This window comes from Prionailurus viverrinus, chromosome E1 (genome assembly GCF_022837055.1).
Source record: "Prionailurus viverrinus isolate Anna chromosome E1, UM_Priviv_1.0, whole genome shotgun sequence".
In the NCBI taxonomy this organism is placed as follows: domain Eukaryota; kingdom Metazoa; phylum Chordata; class Mammalia; order Carnivora; family Felidae; genus Prionailurus; species Prionailurus viverrinus.
In genome coordinates this window covers 15,154,761-15,179,172 of record NC_062574.1, presented here as the reverse complement: position 1 = coordinate 15,179,172, position 24,412 = coordinate 15,154,761, and the positions used below count along the sequence as shown (strand labels likewise).

The 24,412-nt window shown below is 58.1% G+C and overlaps 1 protein-coding gene across 4 annotated transcripts; it reads right to left on the bottom strand.

Moving 5' to 3' along the window:
• Nucleotides 1-485: 485 nt before the first annotated feature.
• MYO1C (myosin IC) lies at nt 486-24,182 on the bottom strand. Of its 4 annotated transcripts, none has more exons than XM_047832165.1 (32): nt 23,991-24,182; nt 16,802-16,957; nt 16,570-16,685; nt 15,808-16,006; nt 15,647-15,727; nt 14,075-14,254; nt 13,895-13,993; nt 13,583-13,696; nt 13,425-13,496; nt 13,021-13,140; nt 12,815-12,897; nt 12,488-12,593; nt 12,290-12,370; nt 11,890-11,981; nt 9,399-9,493; nt 9,272-9,318; nt 9,083-9,163; nt 6,731-6,836; nt 6,491-6,608; nt 5,288-5,401; nt 5,132-5,208; nt 4,712-4,780; nt 4,529-4,613; nt 4,274-4,433; nt 3,908-3,991; nt 3,074-3,167; nt 2,924-2,979; nt 2,662-2,797; nt 2,514-2,584; nt 2,327-2,424; nt 2,153-2,252; nt 486-1,697 (listed from the first exon to the last, which is right to left on the bottom strand). In XM_047832165.1, the coding sequence occupies exons 1-32, from the start codon at nt 24,063-24,065 to the stop codon at nt 1,671-1,673; spliced, it is 3,192 nt and encodes a 1,063-aa protein (XP_047688121.1). In that variant the 5' UTR covers nt 24,066-24,182; the 3' UTR covers nt 486-1,670. The 4 variants fall into 4 exon arrangements, with proteins under 4 accessions (XP_047688121.1, XP_047688123.1, XP_047688125.1 ...); XM_047832167.1 differs by lacking the exon at nt 23,991-24,182 and adding an exon at nt 23,015-23,155; XM_047832169.1 differs by lacking the exon at nt 23,991-24,182 and adding an exon at nt 19,682-19,728.
• Nucleotides 24,183-24,412: the final 230 nt, after the last annotated feature.

Genomic DNA, 24,412 nt, shown 5'->3' with positions numbered 1-24,412 from the left:
CTGGGACCATTAGGTCGCTAATGCTAATAAATGCCTTTTCTGCCCAAGCCAATTTAGATTTTATTTGCCACTTGCCACAGAATTTGGAGCCTATCCTTTGGGACCCAGCTCAGATGTCATCTTCTCTGTGAAGTGTTTACAGCCTTTCTCCCCCACTGAGTCCATCGCTAGTCAGCGTGCCCCTTGGGGCCTGCACTTCCCACACTGGGCTGTGTTTCTCTCCGCCGGGCTGAGGACCACTGGGCAGGGACTGTGTGAGATGCATCTTCCCCTGGCCCACAGCAGTGGGCCAGGCTGAGCAGCCCTTCGGTAGACAGTTAACGAAAAAGCAAGTCTGTGTTGCAGCTACTGGTTACTTCTGTTTTCCCTCCGGGAAGGCGCCCTGCCTTCCTCCTTCTGTGGACAAGGCAAAAATTCTAACACAAGACCCCAGGTTGCCTTTAGGGGTCCTGTCCCTTTTCCTAACATTCACAAGCAGACCAATGTTGGCAAACACATATTGCTTTATTTAGTGTTTCTCTGGATTGCAGAAGTATCAGCGGTGGGCTGAGACCCCCAGGAGGGCAGAGGCAGCTGGGCAGCGCTCAGGCCCTCTGGGGAGGTGGGGGGACACAGCAGAAAGAGGTGATGCCTCTGCAGCTCCTCCCAAGGCTAGCCTCTTCCCTGGGCTCCGCGGACAGGAGGGCGTAAGGGCCAGGAAAGGGCCTACATCCTTGAATTGGGGCCAAAGTATATAAACAGGATGTTTGTCATCCTAAGGCATAGACTCAGGTAGGACTGCTTCTCCCACCTGTTGGCCCCCAGGGTGATTGCTGGTTAGGGAGCCACACGCACCCTTAAAGACATGAACCTGTCCCTGGAGAGGCAGTGAGGTGTGTTGAAGACAGGACTGCAGTCCTGGTTTTGCCCCAACCTGCTGGATGAAGGGCACATCCCTTCTCTTGGGCCTCTGTCTCCTGCTCTGTCACACCAGGAAGCTTACACTAGATGATCTCTCGGCGTGTTCCAAATTCTGTGGTCTAAGACCCCTTCCCCCGCTCCAGGATGTCCTCAGGCGGGGGTGATGATTTTGAAAGGGTATTTTTAAGGCAGGAAGAAGGGGGCAGGCAGAGGTGGTCTCAGCCCCCAAGGGGATGACAGAGTGGGCTGCAAAGGGTACAGGTGGGCAGGCAGGCAGAAAGAAAGGTGCCAAGGGAATGAAGAGGAGAGAGTGGCCTGGGCAAGGGAGAGGGCACCGGGGCCCAGACCACCCAACCCCTCGGCTACACTCCCTGCCCTGCTGGCATCAGGGAAAACACATCCAGTGTGTCTTGGGGTGGGAAAATAGCTTTTTTAAAAAATAGTTTCTTATAAAGCATCAAAAAATCTCAGAGAAAACCTCAGCAAAAGTTCCCTTCTCTCAAATATTTGGCATCGGCAGTGGGGCTGGCATGGCCGCCTCTGTCCCCGGCTTTCCTATTGCTGTGGCCCGGCCTGGCCCACTTCTGGGGCGGCTCCCTGGCCTCCGCTGCTCCCTCAAGAGAGGGGTGAGCAAAAGGCAGGAATTTGTCAGTGGGCTTCGAGGTGTCCCTGGGTCCCTGTCTAGAAGCTCGAGTCTTTGGTAAGTGGGAAGGGGAGGTGGGGAGAAGCAAAGCATTGGGAGGTGGGAGGGGGTCCAGTGGGCGCCTTCATCACCGAGAGTTCAGCCGTGGGGCCACCTATGGGGGCAGAGAGAGAAGCCCAAGTGGTGAGTAGGAAGCAGACCCAGGCGCTTTGGGTGCTTGTCTACATGGATTAGATAAATGCAGTGGCGGTCTGAGGGGTGGGCGTCTGGTGGCCTCAGTCCTGGAGACTCCGATCCTACTCCCATAGGACTCCCCATCCTGCCAGAGTGGGCCTTGTCTACAGCTCCCCTCGAGCCTCCCAGGCCTCCCCCACCTCCCGATGCTGCCATCTTTATGACCCTCTGCACCGTGGAGGCTCATATGGCCCCACTCTCTGGCCCTCAGTGGGCAATGGGAAGAACAAGGTGGTTTGATGCCCCACGGATGGAGACCCATGGATGAGCTGCCCAGGCTCTGCCAAGCTGCCGAGGAAGCTTGGCACCCGAGGCTCACCTGAGCCCCAGGGCTACTGGTAGGGAGGTGGGCTGTTGCCTGCTGGCCCCACTCACCACAGCCAGGTGCCCGTTCTTGGCCTTGGTGATGAGCAGTTCCGAGCCAGGCGTGAAGTCGATAATGCCATCCCTGCCGGGGCCCCCTGCAAACGTGATGCTGGAAGGAAGGGGGTGTGTGAGGGCTGTCTGCATACGCACGCCTGGTCCCCTCATCACCCCTGACCGCCTCACCTGCCCTGGTTGATGTTGATGTTGTTCACACGGTCAGCACTGAGGGCTGTCTTGGTCAGTGTCTCAATCACGTGGTCACTCTGCAGCACCACATCCCCCTGGGGGCGTCCAGAAGAGAGAGGGGTCAGGCCCTGCCCAAAGCTCGAGAACCCACCTCGGCCCTGCCGCCCAGGCCCCAACAGGGTACCTTCTGCTTATTGTCCTCCCGCTGCACATGCAGCACAAAGAGGCTGTCGCTCAGGCTGCTGACAGAGATTCCTGAGGAGAATGGCAGAGGTTAGGGGTCAAGGGTCAGAGCGGGGGCCCTCCCTAAGCAGCCCTGGGCTCTCGCTCACCGGTCAGGTTGGTGTAGTCAATCCTCTGCTTGACTTTGGCGTCCTCCACGATGACCACGGCGCTGGGTGTCAGCAGCAGCTGCCGGGAGCGGGCTTTGTAGCCCTTGCGGTCATATTTCACCACAGGCACCGCATACTGCAGATGAAAGGTGGGGTGAAGGCTCGGGGAGGGGCTACGGGGCCTCCAGGGCAGCCCCTCATTCTCTGCCCAGGCCCTGAGCACCCCCCATGCAGCCCTCAGGCCGCAGAACCGTGGTCTCACCTGGATGGGCTCAGAGCCGAGGGCCTGCAGTACCTTGGGGCTGATCTCATCTGCACCTGCAATGCAGGTGGGGGAGAGAGAGGTCAGGGGAGGGGAGAGGGGACTTAAGTTGGATGGTGCTGGAGGGTCGGAGCACTGAAAGGGGCTCACCAAGCCGTGTGCTGATGAAGAGCCTGGGGACACTCTGGGGGTAATTGTCCTTCTTGCCCTTGAAGATCTCACTAGCCACGGCTTTTTGCTGCAGCTGAGGAGACAAGGGCGGGAGGTGGGGGTTACAAGGGGTGGGAACCATCAGGAAGCGGGAAGGGGCAGGCCAGCCCCAGGAACTGAGACAGTCTCTCACCTTCTCTCTGGCCCCAGCACCAGGAGGCGAGGCCCTGCCACCAACCCTGCTGTTGGCCTCTCCCTCTGCTTTGCCCCCAACCCCACTAACAAGACAGAAGGCTTTCCAGAAGGGTCAAGACAGCATTTCCAGGGGCTAGGCTCGACCTGGGGGCTAACTCCCCATCATATCAGGCCCTGGGGCCCCTGGCGTTCACCTCTAGCTTGGCACCTTGAAGCTGGCTGATTGCTGATACTCTAAACTACTAACAGGTTATCTGAGCTGGTGGGTCTTTCAGCATCATCCAATAGTGACTTGGCCAACACAAGGCACATCAGCCACCAACGTCCATCCGTGCAACCACAGCAGACGTTACCAACCGATCAGACTGATTCTGTAGCCTTTTCAACACAGGGCTCTGGGGAGCCTCTACCACTCCGGTGGAGTGGGCCCATAGGACAAATTCTATTTGCCACCCAGGAGCCACTCCAGCCTTGACCTCACACACAAGGCCAAATAGGGCCCGGGATCCATCTGACATCACACCGTAAATCCGGGGTGGGGGGGGAGGTGACGTGCTCCTCCCAGCATGCTCCTCCCAGCACGCTGCTCCGACCTCGCTGGCTAGTCCCAGTCCACGCCTGCCTCCTCACTCTCCATACCTGCTGCTTCCACTCCGGGCTGATGCTCCGACAGTAGTTCCACACCATGTTCTTCATGCACAGCTCCCGCAGAAGCTCTGAGGCCTGAGGGCACGAGGGAGGTCAGGGCACCTACACAGCCCGGCTCCCTTCCCTCTGAAGACACTAGGCATATGCCCACTACTGGGCCTTTGCCGGAGTGACCCCCCCCGCCCAACCTGGACATCCCTTCCATTCCTGAACCGTTTCTCTCAAAAGAACTCATTCTCCGTGGCCCAGCTCCAGTTCTCCCTCGGGGGACCTCCAATGCTTCTCCGTCCACAAGATCAGTAGGCCCCTCCACTGAGTGCTTTCACGGTCCCCAGATCAGTAGGGAAGCCCACGGACCTCACGCAGGGCAGGTGGCGGTGTGGGCCAGGAAGTGTCCAAGACATTCCGGGGCAGATGCTTCCGCAGGTTGAGCAGAAAGGAGGTGCGCACGTGGTCCAGGAAGAAGGCATTCTCAGGGCAACGGGGTGCGTGGCGCAGGATGAATCCACGGATGAGCCTGGGGGTGTGGGCCCGCCAGGGGTGGGGGTGAGAGGCCTGGCAGCGCCCCACCGCCTGTTCTGCACCACCCCCTCGTGGCGCCCCGGTGCTCACCGCCGGATCGTCTGGGCGGCCCACTTTCTCTTGGCTGCCTTCCTCCGGCCCAGCGTTCCCCGCCACCAAGACTGGATGCAGATGGCTGCGGAGACCACAAACGGCTGACCTTAATCTCCTCACGATGGCGGCCCACTCTAGCCCCAGACCCTGCCCCTTCTGAGGATCCCTGGGCCCCCGCACCTGATCGCTTCACACGGAGGAATTTCTGCCGCCAGTGAAAGCCCCTCCAGGCGGCCTGGATCTTCGTGGCTGTGGTGGGGAAAGAAAGTCACTTGGCGAGAGCCCTGGGGAACCAGCTGAGGGCCTGGCACTGTCAGAGCTCACTGAGGGGCACGAATGAGAGTGGCTGAAGGAACTACTGAATGAGAGGATACATAAGAGGAGGAGAATGCAATGCGTGAAGGAGTGAAGGAGGGAGCAAAGGAAGGTGGGAATATGCTCAGAGTTTGCATCCAGGAGCAGGACTGGAGCTGGTAAGGAGGAGGGGAGCTGAATGTGAGTGAACTGGGCTTCCTGGAGAAAAGGCCCAAATGCAGTGATTTCTTTCCTTCTCCCCAGAACAGACCCCACTGGGACAGGAAGGTGCGGCCTCTCTCTTACCCAGGCTCTGCCGCCGGACCTCCAGGGCGTCCTCTGTGGCAAACAGGGTCTTGGGGAAGCGGATGAAGATCTTGGTCCTGAGGAGGCAGCAGTGATCAGCCCCTGCTTGCTACCCCTTAGCACCCCAAACACTGGGTGTGGGCGGGTACCACTCACCTGCCCATCTTGTACTCTTCCGGCTTGTAGCCCAGGTGCCTGACCAGCACAGCCACCCCATCCTGGGGCCGTCCTGCCCATGTGGGCCATGTCTCTGGACACAGTGACTTGTACCTGGAGACAGGAGGAGTGGAAATGCACCCAGGCCCCACCCCAATCAATTCCCCCCCACCCCTGGGGACCCAAATCAGCTTTTTGGGGTACATGCTGGGTACTCCCACCCATGACTTGCAGCTCATGAAAAGCCTCAGAGGTCACTTTGTCACTATATCCATTTTATTTTATTTATTTTTCGAGAGAGTGAGCAGGAGAGGGGCAGAGAGAGAGAGGGAGAGGGAGAGAGAGGATCTTAAGCAGGCTCTACACTCAGCAAAGAGCCCAACACAGGGGCCCGAATCTCATGACTGTGAGCCGAAATCAAGAGTAGGACACTTAAACGACTGAGCCACCCAGGCGCCCCACTGCATCCATTTTTTTTTTTAATTTTTAAAGTTTATTTATTTTTGAGAGAGGGAGGGAGAGAGAGAGAGAGAGAGAGAGAGAGAGAGCAAACAGGGAAGAGGTAGAGAGAGAGGGAGACACAGAATCCAAAGCAGGTTCCAGGCGCTGAGCTGTCAGCACAGAGCCTGACGCGGGGCTCGAACTCTCGAACCATGAGATCATGACCTGAGCTGAAGTCGGACACTTAACCAACTGAGCCACCCAGGCGCCCCACCACTGCATCCATTTTAAAGAGGAGGAAACTGATGTATCCTCATCTGTCTAAGGCCACAGGGCTAGAAAGTGGCAGGGATGGAATTCAAATCTGATTGACTCTCCAGCCCCTTAGACCAACCACAAAGCTGCTCTATCCTTTCTGAACTGATTGGAAACTCTGTCCTCTTCATAGACTTTTACCATGCCACCTGGTGACAAGCATGTGGATGCATGCCTATGGACCCCTAACCAGATGCTCTATGAGGGCAGGTCCCTGAGTGGGTGGGGTGGGGGATGGGGTTGGGAGCACTGGCATCCTGTCCACCTAGCTTGATATTAGGCCTTCCAGCATGGAGGGTCCCCTGGCATGCGTCCCACAGCAGCTCAGAGACTCAGTGTCCTAGTCTCTGAAATGGGGCTAAGAATCCCTGTCTGCTCTCACAGGACCCAGAAATTTCCTACCCTCCTACCCCCTTTCCCTGGCCCTGAGCCAGGCCACGCCCCCACCTCTGCAGGAAAGCTTCGTATTTGCGACGATAGGCAAAGCCGGCTCTGCGCACGCGCAGGTTCTCCATCAACCCCAGGTACTTCACCTGGTGCCTGATCAGCACTTCGTCAAAGCGGCCTGGGGGAGGGGTAACAGGGTGGTCAGTGGACTTTCAGGGATGGATAGCCTGTTGCCCCTGCAGGGGCGACCTGCAGGGGTGACCCAGTCCCCACAGGCCTATGGCGGGCGGAGGCACCTACCTGGCTGTTTAGCATCATTGGGCTTGATGCAGCGGACATAGGCGGGCTCTTTGGACTGCAGGATCTCCACCAGCTGCAGGAGGCTCATCTTGAACTGGGTGGCAACCTGGGCAGCCAAAGTGAATGGAAGGTTGGCCAAGGCTGTGGATCCCTGCAGCTGCCCCTCACTGGGGCAAAGCTGCTGAACCCTGCAGATGCCCCTTCCTGGAGCGGAGTGGCGCCAGTCCCCACAGCTACCCTGGGCCCTACTTGGGCCCTTCCTTTTGCCTCCCCAAGCTCACAGTAGAGGGAGGGACCAGACTGCTGGCATCTTCCAGCTGGGCTAGAGACATCAGCTTAGGAACCTCACTCCTATCTAAAAACCCTGCTCAGGAGGCACCAGGCTGAGACTCAATCATTGGAACCTACTCTTGTGGGCTCAAGCCACACCCAATCTCTACACCCCATCTTTTACACATTGGCTGTAGAGATTACTTAAAAAACCAAAACCAAAAACACTTGTTCAGGTATCCCCACAACCCCGATTCTACATCTCCCTTTGACGACAACTCTTTCTCCTTCTAGAATTTCAGGGCCACCTTCTTTACCAGTGTGTCCTAATGCCTATGCATCTAACCATTGTCTCTGCACACTGCTCATCAAGACCGTCAAGGATCTCAGGCCTATGGGAGAAGCAGACTTCTCAACAGATTCGCAATTCCACCAATGACAGAGGTGTGTGCCTGGGGGTTCCAAAAGCATCAAGGAGGGGCAACTAATCTAGTCGGTGGGGTAAGGGGCATCAGGAAATGCCCCTTGGGCTGAGATTTAAAGGATAAGTAGGAGATAGCCAGAAGGAAGAGAGGAGAGGAAGGTATTCAGGCAGAGGGACAGCCTGAGCAAAAGTTTCATGTACCCAGGGAGCTATAAGCAGTGAAAGGATCCAGATGAGGAGTAAACAAGATAGGATTAGAGAGGCAAGCAGATGCAGTATCATGACAGGCTTGGAGAGTCACTTTCAGGGGACTGACTTCTCCTGAGGGAAATAGGGAGCCAATGAGGAATCTGGAATGAGGGAACAGCAGGCACAGATCTGCATTTTGGAAGACCTCTAAACAAATATATGGAGGGTGGGTGGCAAGGGCAGCCAGGAAGCCAGGAGGAGACCAGAGATGACACTGGCTGGCTCAGAGCACTGAACTGGAGCAGTGGTTATGGGGACAGGCTGAGGGGAAGGAGCTGAGAAGTATTCAGGCAGCAGGAACCAGCAAGATCCAGTAGTTGTCTGGATGAGGGAGATGGGGGAGACTGAAGAGTCACGGATGTTGCCCAGGTTTCTGGCCTGTGAGACGGGGTGGTGGGTGATCCTCGTCCTGAGTTAGGGACACAGAAGGGGCAGGCCTGGGGCACTGTGCAATCAAGGGCCCATTTTAGACCAGTGGGTTGCCTGGAAGGCACTGGAGGAGATCAGTGGATACGTGAACCTGCAGCCTGCTGGAGAGGCCTGGACAGTGGTGCGTGTCCTTCCCGCGAAGGGAGGTATGTGTGTGTGGGGAGGGCGAGGGGTATGCATCAGGGAACAAGGGACTGGGGAGTGGGACACTGGGCAACCCATGGTTTCTGCACCCTCCCTGCCAGCGTGTCTCAGCCTGCAGTACTCCAGCTTCTACCTCAGACTGAGCCCGCTCCTGCTGGGACCCGGGGGCCTCCTCCCACCACACCCAACAGCCACACCTCTGCCCTCAGCTCACTGGAGCTCTCCCTGAATCAGGCACTACTGGCCGCACCCGCCTTTCCCAGCCTCTCTCTCCATGATGTCACTCTCCTGTCAACCTCCTCGTCTTTTTTTGGGTTCTGCATGTCTGTGCTGGGCCTTCCTCTGCCTGCTGTGCTCTCCCATAGGTCCCTCTGACAAGCACTTAGTCCCAAGTTATCTCAGATGCTTCCTCTAGGAAGCCTTTCCAGACAGCTCTCCCCACTTCTACTCCCTCAGGCAATTTGCTGTTCCTTATTCTGTTTCCAAAGCACCCTGTGCACATTTCTATGAAAGCACCTATTCATTTTGGTCTCCTAAGTGCCTAGGAATGTCTGATCCAAATGTCTGCCGAGTGGGTGAATGCAGGCAAGTGCCGATGCAGAGACACGTACAATCCCCACAAGGACTCGGGGGTTCATGTGTGGGTCTACAGGTAGAGACAGGTGCACACATGGAAGCCAGCACAGATGCACCCACGGGCAGCCTCCTAGACGCACACAGATGTGTACCAGTGAACACGTAGCTCACATGCACGCTGCCAACTCCTGGCTCACGCAGGCACCCATCCACACACACGTGCACACACGTGCCCCCTCAGGTCCCCACAGCCTCCACACCGTCTCTGGCCGCTTCTTGTCGCTGAGCTCACTCCGGTCGAAGCATTGGCTCATAATGGGATTTTCTGAGCTGCACATGGTCTGTGAGGGCAAAGCAGGGAGTCAGGGCACAGGGACAGGTGGGACCCGTTCCTGGGGCAGAGGTCAGTCAGTGCCCAGATCCTGATCCCTCTCCCCAGTCTTTCTCACCTCCTTCAGGTTCCGGAAGAGAAGGTCATTGTTTTTATCCAGAAACCCTGGGAGAAGGGAGCAGACACGAGGTGAGGGAGAGCCCCTCTCCCTGCCCACTGTGGGGACCCAGCTCCAGAATCCTCACCGGTCACGCTGTAGGTCACCTCTCCAGCATAGTGCAGAAGGCGGAACTCCCCACGGCCCAGAGATTTCCTGGTCCGCTGGTCAGCCAGCTTGTGCCTGGAGAACGAGAGGAAGCTACAGATTGCTGGCCTGAGCCATGCGCCTTCCTGCTGAAGAGGCTCAAGAGACGAATCGGGCATCTAGTAAGGAGCAGGTACGCCCTGGGCCACGCCACAACCCTCTATGCCTGGCGACAGACAGGGCAGGGCTGTCAGCTGCGGAGGCTCAGGGAGGCAGACGGCCTTTCCCAGGGTCACACAGTGCCAGGACCGGGATGCAGGCCTCTGCGCGGCTGGGGCTCACGGGGCAGAGGTCTCCTTTCATTGCCTGTGGCTGTTATGTGACTCTGCTCAGAAGGCTCAGTGCTGCCCACTGCATTTTAAGAATGGAAATCTGCCCCAAAAGATTACTTAAGTGTATTTATACCCTTTAACCCATTGTCTACTTTTTTTTTTAAGATTTTATTTTATTTTATTTACTTATTTTTAAAAATTTTTTTTAACGTTTATTTATTTTTGAGACAGAGAGAGACAGAGCATAAACGGGAGAGGGTCAGAGAGAGGGAGACACAGAATCTGAAACAGGCTCCAGGCTCTGAGCTGTCAGCACAGAGCCCGACGTGGGGTTCGAACTCACAAACCGCGAGATCATGACCTGAGCCGAAGTCGGCCGCCCAGGCGCCCCTAAGATTTTATTTTTGAAGTAATCTCTATACCTAACATGGGACTCAAACTTACAATTGCGAGATCAGGAGTCACATGGTCCACCGACAGAGCCGGCCAGGCACACCCCCGCCCCCACCATTTTCTACAACTATTCCAAGCAACTAACCAGAGATACAGGGAGAGATTTAAAGCACAAGGATGTTTGTGGCAGCCTTGTTACCCCAGCAGAAGCCTGGAGGCTGGCTAGGGGCCTCCAGAGGCTGGGTGAGAGCACTGGAATATCTGTGAGTTAGAGCCACTGGAGGAAGTGTTTTGAGGAAATTTTTCTGTTTGATGATACAGGAAAACACTCAGGATATAACATTATCCTGAACCTTATACACAATAAGTTTTCAACTATGAAAAAAAAACATATAGAAAAAGGCAGGAAGGAAATGCCTCACATTGTTAACAGTGATGACCTCTGGGTGTTAAGCTAGATAACAAGTGGCTTTTGCACACATTCCAATTTTTCTCTAATGAGCATCATTCTTTTTACAATCAGAAAAAAAATGTTAATTTATTTACTATGAGAGAGAGAGAGAAAGCGTGAGTGGGGCAGCGGCAGAGAGAGAGGAGAGAGTGAGAATCCCAAGCAGATTCCACACCGTCAGCGCTGCACCCTGAGAACCCTGAAATCATGACCTGAGCCGAAGTTGGATGCTTAACTGACTGAGCCACCCAGACACCCCCAGGAAGAGGTTTTTAATGTTACGATTTTTTAATTTAAAGTTTATTTATGTATAAATAAATTGAAAGAGAGAGAGAGAGTATGAGCAGGAGAGGGGCAGAGAGAGAGAGAGAGAGAGAGAGAGAGAGAGAGAATCCCAAGCAGGCTCTGCACTGTCAGTGCAGAGCTGATGCGGGGTTTGAACTCACAAACCGTGAGATCATGACCTGAGCTGAAATCAAGAGTCAGACTTTTGGGGTGCCTGGGTGGCTCAGTCAGTTGAGTGACCAATTTCGGCTCAGGTCATGATCTCACGGTTTGTGACTTCAAGCCCCGCATCGGGCTCTGTGCTGACAGCTCAGAACCTGGAGCCTGCTTCGGATTCTGGGTCTCCCTCTCTCTCTGCCCCTCCCCCACTCATGGTCTGTCTCTGTCTCAGAAATAAATAAACATTAGGAAAAAAATTAAAAAAAAAAAGAGTCAGACTTTTAACCGACTGAGCCACCCAGGTGCCCCTTAAGGTTACAACTAAGCAAAAAATAAAAATAAAAAAATAAAAAAATAAAAAGGTAGAATGCTCAGGGCTTTGGCATTCAACAGCTCCAGGCCTGAGTCCTAGCTCTGCAACTTACTAAATGTGTGATAACCTTAGGCAAATGACGTCACCTCTTGGAGCCTCAGTACAGTGAAGAAAGCACCACGAATGCCTCCTTACAGGCTTGCTTCAGGTTAGAGGAGGTGATGTGCACAAAAGATGCAGGGCAGAGGTGCTTGCTTCTTTCCTTCCCCTTCCCACATTAGGGGAATCCTTAAAGAAAGAGCAACTTCCAAATAAGGAAGCTAAAAAAATCTTAAGTTTCATTCTCAAAAAAGAATAAGGAGGGAGCCATGCTCCTCTTAGCTTCTTACTTTGTGGACGCACCACAAGCTGTGGCTTTGTGCACCTGTCCTCAGCTTAGCAACTCCCCTGGTCATCTCTCCTTATGGCTGGGGTCTTAGGATTGTACGGGGATCCCGCGCTTCACAGGTTCTTCCCCAAGCGAGCCCTTGCCCCTAAGCTGCTCGGCCACCCCGCTTACGTCAGGAAGTGCGGATGGTGCTTGACTGTGTCCTCCAACTTCTCCAGGAAGGTCAGATCCGTGGCCTCCCCAGGGCGCAGACATTCCTCATCCTGGGGGGGGGGGGGTATGGCAGAGGATGAGGGATGTATCAGGGAAGGAGCCGGAGGGCACAGGAGACTCAGGGGCATCGTGCCAGGAAGCAGAGATGCAGCGGACAGGGGCAGATCATAGGGAGCCTCCCACAGACAGCTTCCAGACCAGACCAGCACCTCACCTCACCCTCCACACACAGCCCTGCCCTGTCCCTACTCAACACCAAACTCAGGCCCTCCATGGACAGGCCTAAGAGAACAGGGAACGGAGTAACATCCTCCCACCCAGCCCCCAATATGAGTCCTTGAAAGAGCAAAGGACTCACCAAAATGGAGATGATGCCCTTGAACTTCTCCTCTACCAGGTCACAGATGATCTTATTGTTGAAATACTGGACAGGCTCCCACTGAAGGGCAAAAGGGAAGGACGGCATCATCATGGGGTCCTAGCACCTTGTCCGGGGGACCCCAGTGCCTGGCTTCCTATGGGGTGTCCATAGGGACACCTGTAGGCTCGCACCCACCGCGATGCCCTCTGCCTCATATTCCTCCTGCTCCGACTTGAGGGTGAGCTCGATGAAGAGCTGCTGAAGCTTCTCGTTGCAGTAATTGATGCAGAACTGCTCAAAGCTGTGAAGGAAACAGAAGAGCCCACGGTAGTTCAAGGGGGACACAGGACCAGGACAGGGGAGAGATGCGGGGAGGACTCAGAGTAGCTAAGGGAAGGTACACAGAGCAGGACCCGAGGTGGCCGGGGACTTCGTCAGGAATACGAGAGGCAGGGGCAAGAGGAGAGGGACCGGGACAGGGGAGATGGGAGGAGAGACGGGCAGGTGGACGGGGGGGCTGACCTGTTGTGCTGAAACACTTCAAAGCCATAAATGTCCAGGAGCCCAAGGACCGTGGTGCTCCGCCAGCTGGGGCTCTCAGCATCCTAGGGCCAGCGGTTCAACAAAGAGCGTGGGTCCTGGTGTTTGCCAGCACCCAGCCCCAGGCCTCCCTGGACTGCCCTCTCTGCTGCTTCAGAAGCAGCATGGGCCAAGGGCCACGAGCTCACCTTGGAGGCCAGCGACCTGTTGATCTTCCTGACCAGCCAAGTAAAAGTGCGGCTGTACACGGCCTTGGCAAGAGCGTCTCGTGCATACGCAGCCTGTTCCAAGTTCAGCGGGCTCAGGAGCTGCCAGCCAAGGTGAGACGGGAGATGAATGCCACAGACCCCTTTCCATCTGCCTCCCGTATGGGCTCAGGCCGAGCACCAGAAAACCACGACCACTCTGTCCTCCCGGCTCCTGGTGAGCCTGAGGGGTGGGGCACGCCAGGAGAGGCCACAGTGGCCACATCAGAGGGAAGACGGTGTAAGGACAGGAGGCTGCGTTCCTGGAGGTGGGAGTCTCAGAAGAGGCCTTGGAGCACCTGCACCCCCTTCACCCCCCACGTCCTGAGACAAAGGCTTGGCCTCACCTCCTCCCCCTTGGCGATGATCTTCCTGTGTGTCAGGGCTTCCCGCAACGTCGAGCCTTCCACACCAAGCAGCTGTCAAGGGAGGGGGTGGGCATGGTGGGGGTGCACTCCTCCTCACCCCAGCCCCTCTGCCCTCGCCCTCTGCTCACCCCACTCACCCTGGTCAGATACTTGAGCTGGTTCTCGGTGGTGACCTGGGCGTTGCTCTCCTCATCAGCGGCAAAGTGGATGTTGCCCAAATGCAGGACGCTGGCCACAATACTCAGCAGGTCCTGGACAAACAGGGAGGGGTGGGTGGGGGTCACAGGAGGGGCAGAGAGCCAAGGAGGGCAACCGGTGAGCAGTCAGATGGAGCAAGGAATAGGTGGGGGAGTGTCTGAGAGAAGGGAGCTGTAAGGGCTGTAAAAGCGGACGGAGGTTTTCCAGGTGCGGCAGGAGGAAAGGGGGGGCGTCCCCAGCACCGGCCTCACCTCCACTTCATCTTCAGTGAAGTCGATGACTGTCAGAGCCTTCCTGACGACTTTCCAGTCACTCTTGTCATTGATGGACGAGACTTTGGCACACTGGCCCTGGGGGAAGGGCAGAGCTGGGTCACCAGCCCCGGCGCTGCGTTCCCTGGGTGGCACCCGCCCTGCCCACTCGCGACTCACCTTGACCAGGTACAGGTAGCTCTGGGGGTTCCGCTCCAAGCCCAGCCTGCGCAGCAACTCCTCCTCGCCCCCTTCCAGCAGCTGGTAGAAGACGTGGAAGTTCCTCTCCCCGTGGTTCTGGTGAACCACTCGGGACTTCTCCAGCAGGTAACTGAGGATGTGGCCACCCACAGGTGCACCCTGTGGGCAGGGCAGGACGTGGTGGCTGTTCAGGGGGCCTGGGGATAGGCTCCAACCCACCCTCCCCCGCCTTCCTCTGCACTCCTGGCCTCTAATTCTAGAGCTGCGACTAGCTGCATGGGCTCAGCCAGCCACCCCCTCTGGCCTCCGTGTTCCCATCTGGGAAATGAGCACGTCCGGCCCTATCTACCTGGCCACTCCACTTGGCTGTCCGACGAGCCGCTTACACTCAACAGGCCTGGAACTGCACCCTGTACTCGTGGTGTCGCCTCCTCAGACCAGCTCCTCTCTTCCCATCTTGGTCAATGGCCACTCCGCCCCTCTAGGTATTCGGCCCAAGGAGTTTGCCCTCCTCTCGGAAGCCTCTTTTCCTCCCTAACCTCATGTCCTGCCACGCAGCCAATCCTGCTGCCTTAACCCTCAAAACATCCAAAACTCTACACTGCCCCCACACTGGTCCTAGCCACTGTCATCTGTCATCTCGGCTTAATAACCACCAGCCTCTGGACTGGTTTCCTTGTTCAGCCTGCTTCTCCTACCATCTACTCTCGACAAAGCACTATGATCTGTTGGAGAGCAACGTCACATCATGACGCACCTCTGTTCCAAACCCTCCAACAGCTCCCCTTCTACTCAGAGTTTCTTGTTTTGTTTTCTTTAGTTTTGACAGAGGCAGAGCATGTGCGGGGGGGGGGGGGGGGGGCAGTGCAGAGAGAGAGAGGGAGACACAGAATCCAAAGCAAGCTCCAGGCTCCGAGCTGTCAGCGCAGAGCCCGACACGGGGCTCAAACTCATGAACCATGAGATCATGGCCTGAGCCAAAGTCAAAGGCTTAACCGACTGAGCCACCCACGCGCCCCTACTCAGAGTTGTTTTTTTTTAAACTTTTTACAAAGACCCAGAAGTGCCTGCACCATCCAGTCTCCCCTCCTATTCCTGGGCACCTTGTTCTCTGGCCTCCTTGCTGTCCTTACCAGGTACTCTCCTACCCCAGGGCCTTTGCACTGGTTAGTCCCGCTGCCTGAACTCTCTCCCCTAGGTATCCGCACAACTTGCTCCCCTGTCTCCATCAAGCTTTTACCAAAATACTACCTTCTCAGTGAGGTCTACCCTATCTGCCTTATTTAAAATAGCAACTGGCCCCACCCCCTCACCTCATTTTATTTTTTGCTATAGCACTCGTCACCTAAATTACATTTTTCTGTTTATTGTCTATCTCCCTGGAGGCAGGATTTTTGTCTATTTTGTTTCACTGCTGTACCATTGGCACCTGGAACAGCACCTGGCACAGAGCAGACGCTCAATAAATATTTGCTGATACCAAAGACCTGGCGAGTGGGTGCCTACTACCTGGGAATCCCATTCCCCCTGCCTTGACCCATCCACAGGTACCTTGAAGTCAAACTGCACATCCATGTACTTCCCGAACCTGCTGGAGTTATCGTTCCGGAGGGTCTTGGCGTTTCCGAAGGCCTAGGAGCGGAGGGGGGTATGAGGGATATCTGGTGTTCTCTCCCTGCCCCTCCCTCCCTGCAGACACTGCTGTCCCCTACCTCCAGCACCGGGTTGCTCTGCAGCAGCCGGTCACGTACAGCACCCCCCCTCTCGGGGGCTGGGCAGGTCTCAGCGTAGAACTGCAGCAGCCGCTTGGTGGCCTCTGTCTTGCCTGCCCCGCTCTCCCCAGAGATCATCACCGCCTGATCCCGGCGCTCGGTGCGCAGTGCCCGGTACACGGTGTCGGCCACTGCAAACCTGGGGCAGAGGCTTGTCAGGAGCTTAAGGGATGGGAGTGGGGCAAGGTAGGAGGGGGATGGGGCACAGGGATTCCCGTATTTCTCATATTTGCTTGGAATTCATTTGTGGGTGGGAGTTGGGCATACCCTCACAGATGGGGATTGGGGGACCCTCAGGACTGCGGGTCAGGGAAGGTCCTTCACCCTGAAATGGGGGTCACTCTGAGATGGAGGACTGAGGAGATCACTCACGGGTGGGGGTCCTGGAAGTCATTCAGGTAGAGATTGGGGTCGCAGAGTCACTGAGGTTGGGGAGCCATGCCCAGGTACAGTTGGGGGCAAGGAGCTAGGGGTGTGAGGTGGGGTGGGGGCTGGGGAGGCCCCACCCAGATGGGGTTGAGAGATTCATCTCAAGCGGGGATCAGGGTCACTCTAAGGTGAGAGATTGTAGGACCCCTCACAGATGTAAATAATGATTCATCCCAGGTTGGAGATCAGGGATATTCTAGAGTGAGAGTCATCTCAGGTGGGGTCATCTCAGGTGGAGGGGGGCCACTCCTGGAGAGGCTGGGGGTCACTCACAGGTGGGGTGGCACCTCATAGAAGCTGACACCCCGGTAACGTTCCATATGCTGCCGGCTGTAGATCTGTAGGTCCCGGTAGGGGTTGACAGAAACCAGGACGGGGCCAATATAGGTCTGGGGGTTGAGGGAGGAGAATCAGAAGTCTCTCCCAGAGGCTCCTGGTGCTTCTTTCCCCCTCAGACCTGTGTCTGTGCCCCCCCAAAACCCTTCTCTTTCCACTTGGGGCTCACGTAAATGAGGTTCTCCCGGAAGCGTCGCCGCAGGTTTTCGATGAAGGCTGCCTCACTGGTGAAGTTCTCCAGCAGCACGAAATCCTGTACCCCCACCCGGTCACGGGCCGTCAGTGCACTCTCCATGGTCACCCGCACCCCGTCACTGCCCAGGGCCTGCAGGGAATGGACCACAGGACGGTCAGAGCCAGCAGGGTAAGGTAAGGCTGCTTCTCTTCCACCTCAGCCTGTGGGACTCAGAGGGCAACCAGGGGCACATGCACCCAGGACACAGAGAACACCCAAGAGATGGACCATGCTGGGTACAGGGGCAGGGTCACAGGAAGCTGGCACATGGAACATTGAAGACATGGGTCATACAGAACAAGGACCATGTGGGGCACATGGCACCTGGACACAGGACACTGGGGCACAGAAGACCCTGAGGAATGTGAAGCAAGGCCACTAAATCCAGGCAGGCACTGCTTTTTGTGTAGAGAAAGAGGAGTCATGAGAAGAAACTCCCTGGAATAATAAAAAGAATGCTCTGTTGACCTTGGACAAATCCCCTCCTCTCTCTGGCTTGTTTCCTCCTCAAGGAGGAGTTGAGTTAGACCAGGTGACCTCAAGTCCCTTAGTTCTGGGCCACGTGTGACAGGTGCTTTGGAGGACAAAATGGCTCAGAGTGAATTCTGCAGTCAGGGTGGAGCCATCTCTGCCACCCTCACTCATCAAAATCTCCAGGAGAAGAGAGTCAGGGACCAAGCAAGAGGCCACCAACAGACCACAGGAGAGGGATTTCCCCAGAGGGCCTCCTGTCCCAGCTGGACTCAACACCCACCCCAGAAGTTGCAGGGGAGGCGGGGGGGGGGGGGGGGGGGGGGGGGGGGGGGGGGGGGGGGACTCCTTCCCATAGCTGGGCCACACCCTCTCCTCCAGCTGCCAGCCTCCCCAGACACCCTCCTCCTGAGAGCCCCAGAAGCCTCAAGGGGGTGGGGGTTTTACCATGGAAAGCCCAGCTGCCTCCAGAGCACACAGGCTCAACAAGGCCCTCACCCCAGGTTACACTCTTCACATAGGAGGAGAGGGGGCTCTAGGAAATTGACGTCAAGAGTGTCAAGGGTCGGAGAAAAGCAAGGTGGCAGTGTGGGAGGGGGGTTGTAGATCCCACTGAGGCCATCAATTCTCCTCCAACCACAAAGCATTCAGATCTCTGTCCTGGGGCACCCCTCTGGGTCTGGCCTGCCTCTCCCAGGCTTGTCCCTCGCCGCCTTAACCGCCCCCCCCCCCCCCAATCCTGTCCCGAAGCTGTTGCCAAATCTGGCCAAAGCTCCCGCCCCCTTGCCCTCTGGGTGACGGGTCTCTGTGCTCTCAGCCCTCCCTGAGAGCCGCCAGCCGGGCTCTGGGTCCGAGTGCCCCGCGGCCCTCTTTGCCTCCGCCTCTTCCCCCTGCAACTTTCCGGGACGTTTTTCCACCCGAAATTCCTGGGCCGCGCCCGCTTCCTGGCGGGGCCGAGGCGGCGCCGCGAGGCAGAGAGGGACGCCCGGGACCCCCCGCCCTGCCCGCCACCTCCGCTCACCGACGCCCGGTAGCGCATCCTGCCCGGCCGGTCTGGCGCCCTGCTCCGCTGCCCGTGCTCTCCGCCCGGGGCTCGGCGGCAGCGGCGGCGGCGGCGTCAGCGAGGGAGGGGCCGGCCCGCCCCCCGCGCCGCCCCCTGCGCGAGCCTCGGAAGCGCGGGACTCCCCGGCCGCCCCCGCCTCGCACGGGGTTCGCACTCGGGGGTTCCTGCCCAGCTGGTGGGAGTGGGGTGGGAACTACGCGGGATTTCGGTGCGGGGGTGGAAATGGGGGGGGGGGGAACGGAGCTCCCCGCCCGGCAGGGGCTCCGCCTGAGTCAGGTTTTCCAGGAGGGGCGTTGTTGGTTCCAGGGTGGGGCCCGGAACCCGCACGGCCGCCGCGTCTACACGGACCCGGAACTGACTTCCGGGCTGTGTCTACACTACACATCAGGGCAGGCGCACGACGAAGATTGAGGCCCTTGGGTCCCGAAGGAGGCAGGATTTCCATCTCCCCTCACCCCAACCTCAAGTCCCAGGAAAGTTAAAAATAGACCGAAATGTCCAAATACGGCCGGCGCGCCCAGGCGGGCGGAGCCTCCGTGCAGGACACTGTCCACCCCTATATACTCTCTGGGGGGTGGCCCAGTGTCCTTAAGGCCCAAGAAAATCTCTTTAGGTTCGGAGTCAGGACGGAGCGCACACCCAAGGGACAGCCACGGCCACAGGGAGCCTTTGCCGGGCGCGGTGTGTGTCTGGTCCCTATGGAGGTCTCATTTTTCCATCTGGGAAATGTACACCCGACCTCCAGCATTTGGGGCCTATACCCTTCTCCCCTATCCCAGACACCCTAACGAGGGCCTCTGTGCTTCGCTCAGGGGCTCCTCTCCTCTCCCTCTTGATCCCCCAGGACACTCTTCTCCCAAACCAGCCCCAAGCAGCCCCACAGTCGCTGGGGTCTTAAAAGGCACTCGAGGGGCAAACTCTAGCTCAGATCCCACCGCTGGCAGAGGCGGTGATGGCTAAAAGGCTTTGGTGCTTGCAAAAGGCTGGGCTATTTCTTACGAGCTGTATGGGAACAAGCCGGTTTCCTAGAGCCAACTCTGCATCCGTAAAATGTGGCTAATACCTGCCTTAAAGATTGCTGGGAAGGCTAAGATAAAGCGCGAAGGCACCTCCCAGTCCCTCAACAAGCACTTCCCTCTCTCGGCCCGACATTCATTCCACACGTGCTTGGGACAGACCTACTAAGAGCCAGGCCCTGGGCCAGATAGGTCACACTTCCTATAGTGGGGAAAGCCCCTCAGGCGTGCCTGCCAGTTACAGACAGCTCTTGTAAACTTTACCTGTTTCCCACCTGACAGATAAGGAACCTGAGGCACAGTAACGCGGACTTGTCCTAGAGAGGAAAAGGCGGGGCCGAGACCTAAAGCCCCAGCATGCCCCTCGCACCCAGGCTCCCCCGAGAGGGGGTGAGGCTGCGGCAGGTGCGGGCTGCAGCCTCGTGGGGAGGCTCATTACCTCGAGAACAACAGCCCGGTCGGAGCCGCGGCCCGGGGGACCCCGCGGGGGGTGCACCAGCTGGGAGATGGGGCCTTGCGGAGGGGCCAGGGGACTGGGTGCGCAGCTGGGAGATGGGTGGGAGAGGAGGGGGGGTATTAAACGCCACCGACAGAGGCGGGCTCAGGGAGGAAGGGGGCGCCCTCTGCGGCGTCCCAGGTTTAAAATCCAGAAGGGAACGGGAGCGGGGAGGGTTCTCAGCTTCCAGCCCACTCGGGGTGGGGAGCGCCTTTGGATACTGGGGGAACGAGGTCGAGCGAGCCCCACCAGCAGCATGGCTCCCTGCGGTAAGGGGGCGACAGGGCTGGCGCTGCGGCCGCTCGCGGACCGGGGAGGAGGAGAGGAGAGCGGGAGGAGCCTCGCGGCCGCAGAGCCCGCCCCGCCCGCTGCCGCGTCAAGCGGCTGGAATGAGGGGAATCCGCGTGCGGAGGGGTCCTGCCGGCCACCCACCCCCCACCCCCCACCCCCCACCCCCCACCCGGAGCCGCGCCGCCGCATTCCCGGGATGCCCGCTGGCGCCCCCACAGCCGCCGCCCGGCGGCGGAAGGAGGGGGCGTCTTCGCTGCCGGGCAGGCCAGAGGGGCGGCCCCAGCCGGGGTCCCGGCCCCCGCCCGCCCCGCCTCACTGGACGGAAGCGCCAGCCCCTGGGAGGGGTAGGGAGGCGGGGAACCGAGGGTGTGAGAGACACAGCGACCAAGGCTGCAGCTCCTGGAGCTTCCTGCGTTCTCAGCGCCGACTTACCGTACTCCCTTCCATGCTCCCAAGCCAAGCCTTTAGGTCTGTGTTATTACCCCATTCTATAGGCGGGGAAACTGAGTCTGGGCAGGTGAATGACTTGTTCAAGATCCCAGGACTAGTGAAAGGAGGGGTGGGGTTGGAACCGGCAACGCCAGCACTCACTGCTTCTGCAGGGCTGCCCTGAAGGAGAGAGGCAGGCCCGCCCGCTGGCTGGTGGATGTCCAAGCTTCCGCTTCTCTGCAAGGGTTAACTCGCTGCCCTGGCAGGCTATGACCTTCCTCAGTAACCCCGTGACTGCAGTGCCCAGTATACAACCGTGTCGGTTTTGTGTGACTATCGATATGTAGGCCTTAGGAGCAATGGGTAGGGAGTATGCCACTGCCTTTGGGCCCCCAGCATGGCCCTGCACCTAGGGGCTGGCTGCACGCTGGCGAGAAGCCATGGACACATGAGTGACCCAGGACTTATTTCCCAAGACTACCTCTGGGTTTCCTCCCACCTGTGTCATTTCCTCTAAAGGCAGGGATGGGGCAGACCCAGCAGACCTAGGTCATCCAGTGCCCTTTACCTAGTGTGGGCCAGGTACCCTCAAGACTGGCCTCTGGAGGAGTGGGGAAGGCAGTGGCAGCCTCAGATGTTCAAAGAGCCTCAAAGGACCCATGCAGATCTGGAGCGGGTGTTTTGAGCATCCCCAGATTTCTGCTAAAAGCTGATTTCCACCGAGGCAGCCTCCTGGCCTTTTGGGGAAACAGACTCATAGCCTCTCTCACCCACAGTGTAGTGCTGGGCACAGAAGAGTTTATATTCAGTTTATATTCATTATGCTCAGTTTATATTTATTGGATGTATCTTAGATCTGGGCCCAGGCTGCCCCACCAAGGACTGTTCCAGACTTAAGGCAACTGTTGTGAGGGGCAAGGGAGATGAAAGGTGGGGACTAAAGGGCTCTACCCGATTGTTCACAGGGCCCCAGTCAAGGGCTGTACACTCTAGCTCTAGAATCATGGGTCTCTGGCCTGCCAAACACCTCTGCTTGGGGGTCCAGTGGAAGTAAACAGAGCACTTTGCCCCCCTGACCTATCCTCTTTGTTCAATATCCTATATGTAGAAAGGAGGAAGACACCTCCAGCTAGTCATCACCATCTGGCATCAAAAGTCCTGTTCACTTCCCTCCATTTCTCATACCAAGGAGTCACCACCTGCTAAAACCTTCCCTCTGCTCCCCCTTCACTCTTGTGCTCCTGGATCAGGCAGCAACCTTCACACTGCCCTCCCAGCCTTCCTCCCTCCAATCCATTTTTCCACAACAGCCTGTAGTATTTACAAATGCAAGTCTGATTAATCAACATCTTATGTTAACGGAGTGAAAGTTTATAGGGCACCCTTCCATGTGCCAAGCCCATACTTCACACCTAATGCTTCTTGCCAGGAACCTGCATATAGACTCCAGCAGCCCCCTCTGTCCTCAGCTCACCCCGATGTGCCCACAGGGGTGGTCCTCTCCAGTCCCTTCTTTCACTACCACACACAGCCAGGAGGAACTGCCCCCATCCCTATCACACGTCGCTCTCTCCCTAAGCTTCTTGTTTTTGCACCTGCACCTTCCTTGGTTGGGCGCACCCTCCCTCTCCCCACCTGACTGACTCTTAGTCATCCTTGAAGACTCAGCTCAGGTATCACCTCCTTCAGAACCCCTTCCTGCCTCCCCCAACACATAGCCCCCTCCATATCTCATCGTGCTCTAATCGCCAGTTTCCTTGTCAGTCTCTCCCAGGAGACTGCTCCCTCCAGGGCGTACACCCCGGCTAGGCACACAGTAGGGGCTCAGTAACCCCTCGTGGACGCCTGTATGAATGAACGAATCACAGAGCCCAGAGCGTGCCGGGAGTTGAATAAGGCCGTGGACCAACCATTCATTCTCTCGTTCACCTCCGAGACCCCAGCCGCCGCACTCCCGGGCGCCCAGGCGCGGGGAAGCTGGCACTGCAGGGCCCCGGGGGCGGAGTACGGGAAGGGGCGGGGCTCGAGCGTCCTCTCCGGAACCCAGAGGCAGCCCCGGCTGCCGGAGGGGCCCAAAAGGGGTACAGGGTGCCTGGATCCTGTGACCCCAGCCGCCCCTCCCCGCCCTCACGTTACCTTCAAGTAATCTAAGTCTCCACGAGGCCGAGTTCTGGGACCCCTCACGGGCCGGGCCAGGCCGCCCCGGGCCGACCCTCGGCCCCAGCGATCCCCAGGCCGGCGACCCCCGCCTTCCCGCACGGCAGCTCCGGGCTGGGCTCGGCTTTCGGCCACCTGCCCTTTCCCCTTTTACCCCCGCCGGCCGACCCCTCCCGAGACCACGCGGCTGCTGCCCGCCGTGCGCCCACGCCCCCCGTACCCACCGGCTCAGCTCTTCGGGTGCGCAGGCGGGGGCCAGGCCGGGCGGCGTGGCCGGCTCCGGAGTCCGCGGCCCCGGCACGCTCTCCCCGCCCAGGGCCCGCCCGGGGCCGGGCCGCTGCCTGTCGTCATCCCGGGCAGGGCCCAGGCCCGGGCGCGCGCGCGCGAACCCTCCCGCCCCGCCCCGCCCCGGCCAGCCCCGGCCCTGGCCCCCGCCCGAGTCCGCCGAGACTCGGTGCCGCACACTCCGCAACCAGCTCCGGGGACGGGGCGCGCGTCACAGCCACACGCGGACACACACTCTCTCTCTCTCTCTCTCTCTCTCTCTCTCTCTCTCTCTCTCACACACACACACACACACACACACACACACACACACTCACGCACTCTCCACACCTGGCCCACTCGCTGCAGCGCTGGGGTCGAGGGGATGCATTTCCCCATCCTAGGGCCGCTTTGCATCCTCAGAGCAAACCCGACCCCCGCCCCGCTTTTGCCAGGCCAGCTCAGCTCTTCCCCACTTGTGCCTACCTGTCTCTCTTCCCCCTCCTTCCCTGCCCAAGCTACCGCTCTGAGCTGGCCAGTCCTGGTTCTTTGGGCTGAATGAAGCGGAGGCATTAATTCAACCTGTCCTATGCGTCTGGAGCTTTACATGCACCGCCCGTCCTTTGGCCCCAGAGCAGTCCTGTCACCTACGTGTTAGGGCCAGTTTATAGCCCAGCCTATTGAGGATCAGGGAGCTGGGAGAGAAGGGATTCAAACCTAGATCGCTGCTTAGAAAAACCCTGCTCCTAGAGGTGCTTAAATTCTTACCCCTTCCTTTCATTTACCCCTTCTTGTCCAGTCTGTTCCTGTCCAGCCAAGGATCAGAACCCCTCCCCACTGCTCACCTCTTTCCTGAGGGGCTTGCTTGAGAGGGAGCTGCTGGGCCCTGGGGAGATGCTGCCACCCTTCCTCCCGGCCCAGGGCATCCCAGCTTACAAGCTTGCAGGGCCTGTGGGGATGAACCACGCGGATGATCTCCCCAGTGGGTATCAGCTCCACTTGCAGTGCCATTCTGCCGATGGAGAGCCAGCGTGCTGAGCAAAAGCCTGCCTGCCCACTGGCTCTGGCTGCTCCCGGAGTCAGGAATCTGGTCTCACACTGGGATGGCCACTTGGTTCGGCTTCAACTCTGGCCCCGGGGGATGTGTCTGGTCCAGCTCCTCAGGACACAGCTGGAGCAGCCCAGGTCTGATTGGGAGGCCTCTTGGCCCAGCGGGTTGGGGCAGGAAGAGGAGGGGCCGAGGGATGGAGGAAATGCCTGTTGTCCCAGGTAACCAGAGGAGCTGATGCAGCCACCCGTGGGGGACCCTGGCCTCCAGGTCAAAGGTTAGGAGGGTCCTTCGCCGCAGCAGCTCCATG